Source organism: Palaemon carinicauda, chromosome 42 (genome assembly GCF_036898095.1).
Source record: "Palaemon carinicauda isolate YSFRI2023 chromosome 42, ASM3689809v2, whole genome shotgun sequence".
Classification (NCBI taxonomy): domain Eukaryota; kingdom Metazoa; phylum Arthropoda; class Malacostraca; order Decapoda; family Palaemonidae; genus Palaemon; species Palaemon carinicauda.
Window position 1 is genome coordinate 8,753,835 of NC_090766.1, and position 13,548 is coordinate 8,767,382.

General features: G+C 41.1%; 1 protein-coding gene across 1 annotated transcript in view; it reads left to right on the forward strand.

Moving 5' to 3' along the window:
* LOC137632921 (uncharacterized) overlaps positions 1-13,548 on the forward strand; it is a 40,231-nt gene that overhangs the window by 17,318 nt on the left and 9,365 nt on the right. Inside the window, exons 9-11 of the mRNA XM_068365023.1 lie at positions 6,697-6,822; positions 7,995-8,151; positions 8,997-9,282. Of these exons, the coding sequence (XP_068221124.1) occupies positions 6,697-6,822; positions 7,995-8,151; positions 8,997-9,282 (569 nt within the window). The remainder of the gene's footprint in view (positions 1-6,696; positions 6,823-7,994; positions 8,152-8,996; positions 9,283-13,548) is intronic.

The following is a 13,548-nucleotide window of genomic DNA, read 5'->3' on the forward strand; positions in this document are numbered from 1 at the left end:
TTCTGTTTTCGCAATTACTAACTTTTGAGAAGGATAGAATTGCGTGTTTCAGGTACAAACCACTTAAAGTTTCGAGTTCAGTGAAATAAGTGCAAACAGAAATCAAAGTGATAAGTGATTAGCGCAAAGTATGTCAGTGTTGTGCGTGAGGGTACTTTTGTGCGCGCCAGTCGTCCTCCCAGTCCGGGACCTCTTGCAAGCTCCCAAGCCCAGGGGAGAAGCAATGTCGAAGGGCAAAGGGTTCGGCAGGCCTTGATCGGCGCACAGAAGTATCCTCGGTGGTTGTGGGCGTGTCTTACCGAGACCGTCACTCCCACCCGCAGACGATTGAGCCCTTATTTTGCTCGTCTGCAGAAGAGATTTAGAGGAGAAAATAAAGGCAGAGTAACGCTGGTCTCAGGTCTCAAGACCTCTTAAACGTAAAGTCCAGACCTATGCCAGACGTACGAAGTAAAGTTCAACAACCCGGATGCAGTCATTGGGTTAGCTCTGACTCTCCTCAGTCATCAGTTTGTCGGGCTGAGAGTGCGCCTACACTCCCCCCGCCTATGCTCGCTCCGCCTGATCACAGTACCACCTGCCAGGCGTACGATGTTGTGGACTCTACTACAGTCCATGCAAGCACAGCTTTCGGACCTGATGCGTGAGTGTCGTGCTGAGAGTGTTGCACCTCCTCCTCCTCCTGCACCGGTGGTGCACCAACCGCCTGCACCCGTTCAGCCTGTGCTGCACCCGCCTGCACCGGTGGTGCACCAACCGGCTGCACCCGTTCAGCCTGTGCTGCACCCGCCTGCACTCGCTGCACCCAGTCGCAGCACCATCTGCCAGGCGTACGATGTTGTGGACTCTACTACAGTCCATGCAAGCACAGCTTTCGGACCTGTTGCGTGAGTGTCGGGCTGAGAGTGTTGCACCTCCACCTGCACCCTTTCAGCCTGTGCTCAACCCGCCTGCACTCGCTGCACCCAGTCGCAGCACCATCTGCCAGGCGTACGATGTTGTGGACTCTACTACAGTCCATGCAAGCACAGCTTTCGGACCTGTTGCGTGAGTGTCGGGCTGAGAGTGTTGCACCTCCACCTGCACCCTTTCAGCCTGTGCTCAACCCGCCTGCACTCGCTGCACCCAGTCGCAGCACCATCTGCCAGGCGTACGATGTTGTGGACTCTACTACAGTCCATGCAAGCACAGCTTTCGGACCTGTTGCGTGAGTGTCGGGCTGAGAGTGTTGCACCTCCACCTGCACCCGTTCAGCCTGTGCTCAACCCGCCTGCACTCGCTGCACCCAGTCGCAGCACCATCTGCCAGGCGTACGATGTTGAACCTCTTTCTGTGTTCGCTGTTCCCAGTGTTGTTCAGCCTCAGCCTTCTTTAAGGCAACCTTCGGTTTGGGATCAGGAGGATTACTCCACTCTTCCTCCTCCTCCCCTGGCTGCTCCACCGGTGGTGCAACTCTCGGTGGAGGTACAACCTCTTCCACCTGTGAGTCAGTCTCCTCAGCTGCTGCACCGAGCTCAACCCGTGCACCCTGATCCTGCGCCTCAGACACCTCTGCTTGCGGGAACTTTACCTTGTTCTGCGCAACCTCGGTCTCTTCACGCTCCACTCATACCACAGGAACAGGAACTTTCTGCACCTTCCACTGTTGTTGTTCCAGCTCGTTCTGACTCTGCTGTTCAGCATACCTTACCTCCATTTTCAAACCATGGCAAAAATATGAATCATGAGTTATGAATGTAAGGTAAACATTATGTTGTTTTTTAAACCCCATGCAAGCATGCATAAAGCACTCTAGCACTGGTCATGGAATTTCTGAGAAATGTTAAACGCCATGCACACGCTCTGCTTTCCTTACAGCAGGCTCTGCTTACTACATGCTCAGCATTCAGCATGCTCTGCATTCAGCATGCTCTGCATACAACATGCTCTGCATACAGCATGCTCTGCATTCAGCATGCTCTGCATACAACATGCTCTACATACAGCATGCTCTGCATACAGCATACTCTGCATTCATCATGCTCTGCATACCTTACCGCATGCTTCTCAACATATCTTGGGTTGTTGCCAACTCACTAGACTGTCAAGCAGTTTCATAACGTTGCCTTCTAGTCTGCTGCTTTTGCACCAGTGAACCCTCACTCAGAGAACTTAGCTTTTCTAGGATAAGGTCCCTGTAGATGAGAAAGTTCTTTTCTCCCTCCTTCTGATATTCCCTTGAGGACTCTGTCATTTGGAGGGAGCCTTTAGCTGCATAACCTCTTATGGACTTTTATTTAAGCATAACATGCTTACAGGGAAGGTAATGGTTCCACTTCAGCCGCTAATCCCGTCTGTTACCACACCTGCTCCCATAGACCTTGAGCTGTGTTGCATGACATGCAGTCCAAGCTTAGTCCTTGTTAGAGGATTTTTTGTTTACGGAGTCAATGTGTCACGGGGAAGACGTTCAACAACCAACAGAAGGGACTTGTTGTGACGCAGTGCGGCAACCTCAGCAACCCGTTAAGGAGTTGTCTGTACGACCCAGATAGTCTAGACAGATTCGGGTTGTCACTGTACTTCCTCGCTTGCCCATGATTGACAGTTTACAGACTGTGCAGCAGTATCATGATCTTGTGTCCGGCTCCGTCAGACGACTGGCTTTTAAGAGCTCCCACAAGTCGTCGCTGTCTGGAGATTTTCAAATGGACTATGGATCTGACCAAGGAACTGGGCCTCCTGGTCAATTTTGAGGAGTCTCAGCTCGTTCCATCCCAGACCATTGTTTCCTTGGGTATGGATCTTCAGAGTCGAGCTTTTCGGACTTGTCCGTCGGCCCCAAGGATCTTCCAAGCCCTAGAATGCATCCAGAGCATGCTGAGAAGGAACCGATGCTTAGTCAGGCAGGGGATGAGTCTAACAGGGACACTTTCATCGCTGGCCCTGTTCATCGAGTTAGGGAGACTCCACCTCCGCCCCCTTCAGTATCATCTAGCTGCTCACTGGATAAAGGACATGACGCTAGAGACGGGCTCAGTTCCTGTTTCCGAAGAGATGAGGTCTACTCTAACGTGGTGGAAGAACAGCATTCTTCTCAAGGAAGGTCTACCTTTGGCTGTTCAGACCCCCGACCACCGTCTCTTCTCGGACGCATCGGACACGGGCTGGGGTGCGACACTGGACGGACAGGAATGCTCGGGAACATGGAATCAGGAGCAAAGGACACTTCACATCTATTGCAAGGAGTTGTTGGCAGTTCATCTGGCCTTGATAAACTTCAAGTCCCTCCAGCTTAACAAGGCGGTGGAGGTGAACTCCGACTACACCACAGCCTTGGCTTACATCTCCAAGCAGAGAGGGACTCATTCGAGGAAGTTGTTCAAGATCGCAAGGGACCTCCTCATTTGGTCAAAGATCGAAAGCTCACGCTGGTAACGAGGCTCATTCAGGGCGATATGAATGTCATGGCAGATCGCCTCAGCCGTAAGGGTCAGGTCTTCCCCACAGAGTGGACCCTTCACAAGAATGTTTGCAGCAGACTTTGGACCCTGTGGGGTCAGCCAACCATAGTTCTATTCGCTACCTCGATGACCAAGAAGCTCCTCTTGTATTGTTCTCCGATTCCAGACCCAGCAGCAGTTCGCGTGGATGCCTTTCTGCTGGATTGGTCCCATCTCAACCTGTATGCATTCCCGCCGTTCAAGATTGTCAACAGGGTACTTCAGAAGTTCGCCTCTCACAAAGGGACACGGTTGACGTTGGTTGCTCCCCTCTGACCCGCGAGAGAAGGGTTCACCGAGGTACTGCAATGGCTGGTCGACGTTCCCAGGACTCTTCCTCCTAGAGTGGACCTTCTGCGTCAACCTCACGTAAAGAAGGTACACCCAAACCTCCACGCTCTTCGTCTGACTGCCTTCAGACTATCGAAAGTCTCTCAAGAACTAGAGGCTTTTCGAAGGAGGCAGCCAGAACGATTGCCAGAGCAAGGACGACATCCACTCTCAGAGTCTATCAGTCTTAATGGGAAGTCTTCCGAAGCTGGTGCAAGGCCAATGCAGTTTTCCTCAACCAGTACCACTGTAACCCAGATTGCTGACTTCCTGTTACATCTAAGGAACGTAAAATCCCTATCAGCTCCTACGATCAAGGGTTACAGAAGTATGTTGGCAGCGGTTTTCCGCCACAGAGGCTTGGATCTTTCCTCCAACAAAGATCTACAGGACCTCCTTAGGTCTTTTGAGACCTCAAAGGAACGTCGGTTGTCCACTCCAGGCTGGAATCTAGACGTGGTCCTAAGGTTCCTAATGTCATCAGGATTTGAACCGTTCCAATCAGCCTCTTTTAAGGACCTCACATTAGAAACTCTTTTCCTCGTGTGCTTAGCAACAGGTAAAAGAGTAAGTGAGATCCACGCCTTCAGCAGGAACATAGGTTTCACATCTGAAACGGCTACATGTTCCTTGCGGCTCGGTTTTTTTTTTTGGCTAAAACGAGCTTCCTTCCCGTCCTTGCCCTAAGTCGTTCGAGATCCCAAGCCTGTCCAACATGGTGGGGAACGAACTAGAGAGAGTACTTTGCCCTGTTAGAGCTCTTAAGTACTATCTAAGAAGGTCAAAACCATTACGAGGACAATCAGAAGCCTTATGGTGTGCTATCAAGAAGCCTTCTCTACCAATGTCTAAGAACTCAGTTTCTTACTACATCAGGCTTCTGATTAGAGAAGCAAATTCTCATCTGAAGGAAGAAGATCTTGCTTTGCTGAAGGTAAGGACACATGAAGTGAGAGCTGTGGCTACTTCAGTGGCCTTCAAACAGAACCGTTCTCTGCAGAGTGTTATGGATGCAACTTATTGGAGAAGCAAGTCAGTGTTCGCATCATTCTATCTCAAAGATGTCCAGTCTCTTTACGAGTACTGCTACACCCTGGGTCCATTCGTAGCAACGAATGCAGTAGTAGGCGAGGGCTCAGCCACTACATTCCCATAATTCCATAACTTTTTAACCTTTCTCTTGAATACTTTTTATGGGTTGTTCGGTCGGCTAAGAAGCCTTCCACATCCTTGTTGATTTGGCGGGTGGTCAATTCTTTCTTGAGAAGCGCCGAGGTTAAAGGTTGTGATGAGGTCCTTTAGTATGGGTTGCAGCCCTGTATACTTTAGCACCTTTGGGTTGATTCAGCCTCCAAGAGGAACGCTGCGCTCAGTAAGGAAGACGAACTTAAAAAAGAGACAGAGTAACGGTTCAATTCGACTTCCTTACCAGGTACTTATTATTTCATTGTTATTTGAGATGACTGTTATATGAAATATGGGATACTTAGCTATCCTTTAATCTTGTACACTGGTTTTCACCCACCCCCCTGGGTGTGAATCAGCTACATGATTATCGGGTAAGTTTAATATTGAAAAATGTTATTTTCATTAGTAAAATAAATTTTTGAATATACTTACCCGATAATCATGATTTAATTGACCCTCCCTTCCTCCCCATAGAGAACCAGTGGGACCGAGGAATAATTGAGGAGGTGTCAACAAGAAGTACTTGAGTACCTGGCCACAGGTGGCGCTGGTAAGTACACCCCCTTCTAGTATTGTGATAGCTGGCGTATCCCTCCATAGAATTCTGTCGGGCAACAGAGTTGACAGCTACATGATTATCGGGTAAGTATATTCAAAAATTTATTTTACTAATGAAAATAACATTTTTATTTCATATGTTTGATGTCGGCTACCCCCCAAAATTGGGGGAAGTGCCTTGGTATATGTATGTATGTACATATCTAGTAATGATATAATGATAATTATAATAATACAGTAATATTAAGTTATTTATATATTTACTAAGGAACTTCCCCCAATTTTGGGGGGTATCCGACATCAGACAAAGGAACAAAAGGGGACCTTTCCTCTCTCAGCTCCTCCCAACCTGACGAGGGATTCAGCGAGTTTGGCTAGTACTGGTAGGGTACCACAGCCCACCCTCCCCTGTTATCCACCACAAATAATATAATAATAATAATAATTGTTCAATGTAGGTGCAAATGAACTGCAGGTACCTCCTTACAGTGTAATGATCAAAACACTTGTCTATGCTGTTGTTGGAATGCTCAGAAAAAACTTGAATTTATCATGAAATATTTGATTATTGTTATTGTGTTGCTTCTATTAAGATATTAATAACTAGCAAGTAATCATGGGAATTGTGAGGATAGAAGGGCTAAACTGTACCGTACTGTGCATATGTATATTTTTATATCGTCACCCTCATAAACTAAATGCCTAAGTCATTTTCTCCGCTTGTTGGGAAATCAAGAAAAACCCTCTCATTTCCTAATTCTTTATATCATTGTCTTAAGCTTCAATTCACAAATTCTTAACAGAAGAATTTGGGGATTAGAATTTGCTAATTGAAGCTCAAAACAATGATATAAAGAGTTAGGAAATGAGGAGATTTTTTTTATTTCCCAACAAGTGGAGAAAATGACTTAGGCAGTTAGTTTATGAGGGTGACGATTTATGAAATATCCTTAATAGGAAGACAGTTGGTAACATGAATGTAATCCCTTCTTAATCTGTTCCTCTTAGAAAAAAAACTTTTTTACTATATGCTGAAGATTTGAGGGGCCTATAACAAGGATAATTATTTTTTTTTTCAAATACAATTCTACCGCTATGTAGCAGTACAAACTAATTATTTTTTTCTACGCTTCCTCAGGTTGTTGCAATGATGCAGGGAAGTACTGGTGTGGAGATGTAATGAAACAGTGCACAGATAAAACAAGTATATGTGATGGCAAAGTCCAGTGCATGAATGGAGCAGATGAGGATAGATGTTGGTCAGGTAAGTAATGTCACCAGTTAGTAAAATTGTTCAGTGGCTAATATCCTCTTTGTAAGGGTAGAAGAGACTCTTTAGTTATGGTAAGCAGCTCTTCTAGGAGAAGGATACTCCAAAATCAAACTAATGTTCTCTAGTCTTAGGTAGTGCCATAGCATCTGTAGCATGGTCTTTCAATGTCTTGGATTAGAGGTCTATCGCTTATCGATACATTCAGGCACACTATTCTATTTATTTCCTTATTTCCTTTTCTTACTGGGCTATTTTCCTTGTTGGAGCCCTTGGGTTTATAACATCCTGCTTTTCCAACTAGGGTTGTAACTTAGCAAGTAATAATAATAATAATATCGTGGTAGGAGACCCTCTTTTAGGCAGGTTGAGTTAAAAGTAATGGCTGCATCGGCAGAGTTTATTTTCTTATCCAATTTTTCTATTTTCCGGATAATCCTCTTCTCTAGAGTGCTGCAATCACTTGAAAAATTCATCAGTCAGGGGAATGACAAAATCAGGAAGACTTCTCAAGTATATTATCACAAAATACAAGTAAAACTTTTGATACAAAATAGCAAAAACTACGACGCGTTTCGAGGATAAGTTCTTCCTCGTCTTCAGGTAGAGAGCGAGATGGATGCTGCAGTCAGGTGGTATATATACCCAGGATCAGGAAAATAAACTCTGCCGATGCAGCCATTACTTTTAACTCAATAATATACAGAGGCTCATACGAAAATGAAATAAGAATAGCAGAGTCAATTTTTATAAAATCTAAAAAGCCACAACTTAATCAAGAAATTTCTAGTTTTCCTTTGAAGATTGCCTAATTATGCCTTTTCCCATTCTAACTTAGAATTTATTTGTTTGTTTACAATATTTATGTACAGCTTGTTCTTTATTGTTTTACTTTCTTTTACCCAGGAACATGATTATGAACACAGAGATGTTTGAAACGTTGTTATTTGTTGGTGATGGAAATAAATTTAAGAATGTTTGGCGATGTCGTAATTCTCCAGTTCCTTATTAAACTGAGGTTCCCTTCCACCCGCTCAGTATCGGATATTATCATTCGCCGTAATAATAATAATAATAATAATCTGTCATCAGCCTGCACTAAATAGCATTATGTTTCTGTCTCCTGTATAATACACTGAAGTTTCATTTTCTACTCGCACATGCAGAACCATGCCCAGAGGACAAAGTAGCCAGATGTCAGAGCAGTACCCTTTGCTTGGATCTGATGGATTTGTGCGATGGGAAACCCAATTGCCCCGGAGGAGAAGATGAAGACTCGCGATTCTGCAGATCTTTCCCCTGTCCCACGGACAGATCATTTAGGTATGTGGTTGTTAACCCTTTTACCCCCAACGCTATTTGGAACTTTCCAACCCTTAACCCCCAGGTGTTTTCTTTTTCAAGCACATTTTGCAATATATTTTTTTCTAAATAGTGCTAACAGCCTTAATTTTCGTCATAGAGAGGTCAGGTTGGTCTCATTATTTTGGAAAATGTCTGAAGTTTCTCATAAAGTTATCAAAAATATGTAAAAAAATGTAAATAGCAGTTTTTTGCAAGGACGTACCGGTACGTCCATGGGGGTAAAGGGATGAGTTTTGTGAAACGTACCAGTACGTCCATTGGGAGTAAAACGGTTAAATTATTATTATTATTGAATGCTGTAGGAGCATCAGAATTGTTGGTTTTAAATAGAATTTGTTATTTTTTAATTCTAATAAGTGTACCTCTCTCTTTGTCGGAATAGACTAAAGCAAATTTTCGAATAACCATTAATGAAGATCATAACACTGTTTACAAACTAATTGTTTCATAAAAGCTGTTTATTTTTATCTTCATTGGTGAAGAGACAATGATTTCAGTGGTCAAATCAGGTGCTTAATCAACATAAGTGTACGTTATACGTAAGCAACACTTAAGGTTTGGTAGAATTAGTGTCTAGCAGTATGACAACTATTTAAAGTCTCCCTTTCTTCTTTTTAGAAAATTTCAAATTCTCCATACATGACCAAACCACATCAGCATATTAATTCATTACTTCTAACAGATGTCGGAGTGGCAAGTGCATTGAGAAACGAGGCTTATGCGACTTATTTCTTTTTAGATAATTTCAAATTCTCCATACATGACCAAACCACATCAGCACATTAATTCATTACTTCTAACAGATGTCGGAGTGGTAAGTGCATTGAGAAACGAGGCTTATGCGACGGCGTCTTCAAGGACTGCGAGGAAGGCGAAGACGAAGATCTGGATTATTGCTCCCGCGTCCACACGTGTCCTCCTTCCCTGCCTTTCAAGTGTGACTATGGCATCTGCATAGCAGAGAAGATGTTGTGTGATGGATCTTATAATTGCTTAGACGCATCGGATGAGTTGGTATGTCTAAAGCGGAGTTGCCCAGCAGACCGCCCTTACAAGTGCTTAAGTGGCGTTTGCATCAGCATGGACAAGGTAAACTGCCTTTTCTTCAGTAGTTCCTCATCTCTTAGGTTTACCCTACCAGAGCTAGGCATCACAGGCAATGTTACCTTGTCGTTAACATAAGGACTGCATTGTTGAAGAGTGGACAAGGTAAACTGCCTTTTCTTCAGTAGTTCCTCATCTCTTAGGTTTACCCTACCAGAGCTAGGCATCACAGGCAATATTACCTTGTCGTTAACATAAGGACTGCATTGTTGAAGAGTGGACAAGGTAAACTGCCTTTTCTTCAGTAGTTCCTCATCTCTTAGGTTTACCTTACCAGAGCTAGGCATCACAGGCAATATTACCTTGTCGTTAACATAAGGACTGCATTGTTGAAGAGTGTGTAATGAAAACCATTTTGCATATATATATATACCCAAATTGCTTTTTGTCATTCAGCATGTTTTAAGTTGATTTAGAAGAGAAGAAAAATGAGATGTGAATCCAAAGACATCACAAATTTGCTGAAAAATGAATTGCTACTAAAATATAAGGTGAAATTTTTAGTATCAATATCATGTATTTCAAGAACAAAAAGTAAAATAACCCTCGAATAACGTAGGCTAAAATAGGCTCTCTTTTGTTAATGGTTCATACAGTAGGCTATATACTTCTGAGAGGAAAACATTGCTAATGTCAAAAATGATTTCACAATGAGAAAGTAACTTACTTTATCCTTATTATAGTTGAAATTTCTCTAGTTCCTTATTTGCTAATCGAATATACTCAATGTAGACCACTGAGTCATTTCTAAACTCTCATAGGCCTCACTTGAGGGATTTTCACTCGACTGAGATGTGAAAAACAGAGCAGCAAAGAAAGGATAGAAAGTTTAACAGCTGAGTATTATTATCATCATTACTAGCTACAACCATAGTTGGAAAAGCATGATGCAATAAGCCCAGGGGCTCTAACAGGGAAAAATAGCCGAGTGAGGAAAGGAAAGAAATAAATAATCTATAAGAGAAGTAATGAACTATTTTGAATAACATATTTTAAGAACAGTAATATTAAAATAGATCTTTCATAAATAAACCATAAAAAGAAAATTGTTATCCTGTTCAACATGAAATCATTCGCTGCATGTTGGAATTTTTTGATAGACAAAAGAGAACGGATGAAAAGAAAATGAAAAAAAACAATGAATGTGAGGCTGAATGAATGCAGCAAGGGTGGAGCAAAGGAAGCGAGATTCCCCTGAATCTTACCAGTATGTGAGAAAAGTTTACGTACCTAGGGGCTTTCAGAAGACATTCTAACATTATTCGCGGAAGCAAGAGATGTGATTGAATGTTTAGCATATGCAACTTAAAATGACATTAGAATGACTTACATTTATCTCCAGAATAATATTAAAAAAACTATGAAATATTTATTTTAATGTTAATGTTCTTCAAATATTTTATTTTAATTATTAATTAATTCTCTTATTTCCTTTCCTCACTGGACTATTTTCCATGTTGGAGTCCCTGGGCTCATAGCATCCTGCTTTTCCAACTATAGTCCATTTCTTTAACGAATCATATTTGCACCGACTCGCAGCGGTGCCCTTTTAGCTCGGAAAAGTTTCCTGATCGCTGATTGGTTGGACAAGATAATTCTAACCAATCAGTGACCAGGAAACTTTTCCAAGCTAAAAGGGCACCGTTGCGAGTCTGTGCAAATATGACTCGCTAAAAGAAATGGACTATAGGGTTGTAACTTTGGGAGTAATAATAATAATGATAATAATAAAAATCTATTTCAAGGCTAGAGCCAAGAGTCTATTCAAATATTGTTTAAAAGTTGGAAGTTACCATGAGATTTTACATAAACTGTAGGTTCACATGGAGAAGGAGAATATGACTCCTTCCATGACCTTCACTAACAACACGATTAAAAATCCTGTTAGTCAAAGTACTTTTGCATGCTCAGCTAGACTCGAAGACAATGTTGTGGCTATTATATATGAAATATGCCACCCTCCCAATATATGACGAGGGATGTTTTATGCCAAAGAACCAAGACTAACTTATTATGATGCATGATGTTTGTTTGGGAAGTTTTGGAACCTTGTTTTATGCATGGAAGAATTAATTTATACTATATCAGCTGTTTACAAGACATACAGTTGAGTATAGGAACTGTATCCATGTAAGGAAGTTTTCACTCAGTTTATTTGTTTTTTTTATAGCATAAAACTTATACCATGTTTTGTATCTTACAGTATACAGTATGTACCTTATTTTTATTCCTAATGGCAAAATTTTAAGGATCTCTTTTAATTTGTTATTTAAGTTTAGTTTTATTATGAAATGGTACTCTATTCTGATACATAGTATGGCAAAATTAACATTAGTTATAGTTCCATCAACCAAATCTTCTCTTAATCATCCATGACATATAACAGTTGTCACTAGTTAATAGTTTCATAGATGTGTCAGGTATTTTTACATTACATGATGAGATACTGGGATTAAAGAAACTATGTGCTTTAGGATGGAAGTCACTTTTATTTGAATAATAAGGTGCAAGATATTTTACAAGTCAATATACAGATTGCTTCCCAAAAGGTTCCTTCGTGTACTTTCTCCCATTTTATCGACAACTTCTTCATCGGCCTTTTAGTTCAAACTGAATATATTTTGCACCGGGACATCTTTTCTTACATCTATTTCATCCTGCAGATGGTTAGTGCCATCATTGTATTTCTCTCCGTACACTGTGGACATTACCTAAGGATCTTTTCATTGCCTCTTCGGCCACTACATACATACATACATATACCAAGGCACTTCCCCCAATTTTGGGGGTTAGCCAACATCGACAAATGAGACAAAACAAAAAGGGGACCTCTACTCTCTACGTTCCTCCCAGCCTGACAAGGGACTTCGGCTACTAGCGACATTAATTTTTAGCCTTCTGCTTTACCTCTGTTCCTGCTTCCTTTCATATTTTTTCCTGTCCAACCTCTCGACTTCTATTTCATGGTCCAACTGCAGTGTTTTACCCGCTGTTGCAATTAGCCTACCAGACCCCAGTGCTGGGCAATGCTCCCAAATTTATAGATACCTAAAATCAATCCTATGCCATTTCATGACTTGATTATCACACTGAAGCTGGCACTTTGGTCCTAAAATCTGCATATCCTACTTTACATCACCATCCTTGGTGAAATTATCCAAGGATAATAATCTTTATTTTGTTCGTTCTCGTTGTGTTGCAGATATAGTGTAATAGTTTTCAAGTTGGTTACGTGAACAAAGAATTTTATGGTGAAATTGCATTGCTATGTATAGACATTTATAGATTATCCAGTAAATGAGGTAAATTTAAGAGAGATATATATATATATATATATATATATATATATATATATATATATATATATATATATATATATATATATATATATATATATATATATATATATATATATATATATATATATATATATATATATATTATTATTATTATTATTATTATTACTATCCAAGCTACAACCCTAATTGGAAAAGCAAGATGCTATAAGCCCAGGGGCTCCAACGGGGAAAAATAGCCCAGTGAGGAAAGGAAATAAGGAAATAAATAACTGAAGAGAACAAATTAACAATAAATCATTCTAAAAAAAGTAATGTCAAAAGAGATATATCATATATAAACTATTAACAACGTCAACAACAAATATGTCATATATAAACTATAAAAAGACTCATGTCCGCCTGGTCAACAAAAAAGCATTTGCTCCAACTTTGAACTTTTGAAGTTCTACTGATTCAACAACCCGATTAGGAAGATCATTCCACAACTTGGTAACAGCTGGAATAAAACTTCTAGAGTACTGCGTAGTATTGAGTCTTATGATGGAGAAGGCCTGGCTATTAGAATTAACTGCCTGCCTAGTATTACGAACAGGATAGAATTGTCCAGGGAGATCTGAATGTAAAGGATGGTCAGAGTTATGAAAAATCTTATGCAACATGCATAATGAACTAATTGATCGACGGTGCCAGAGATTAATATCTAGATCAGGAATAAGAAATTTAATAGACCGTAAGTTTCTGTCCAACAAATTAAGATGAGAATCAGCAGCTGAAGACCAGACAGGAGAACAATACTCAAAACAAGGTAGAATAAAAGAATTAAAACATTTCTTCAGAATAGATTGATCACCGAATATCTTAAAAGACTTTCTCAATAAGCCAATTTTTTGTGCAATTGAAGAAGACACAGACCTTATATGTTTCTCAAAAGTAAATTTGCTGTCAAGAATCA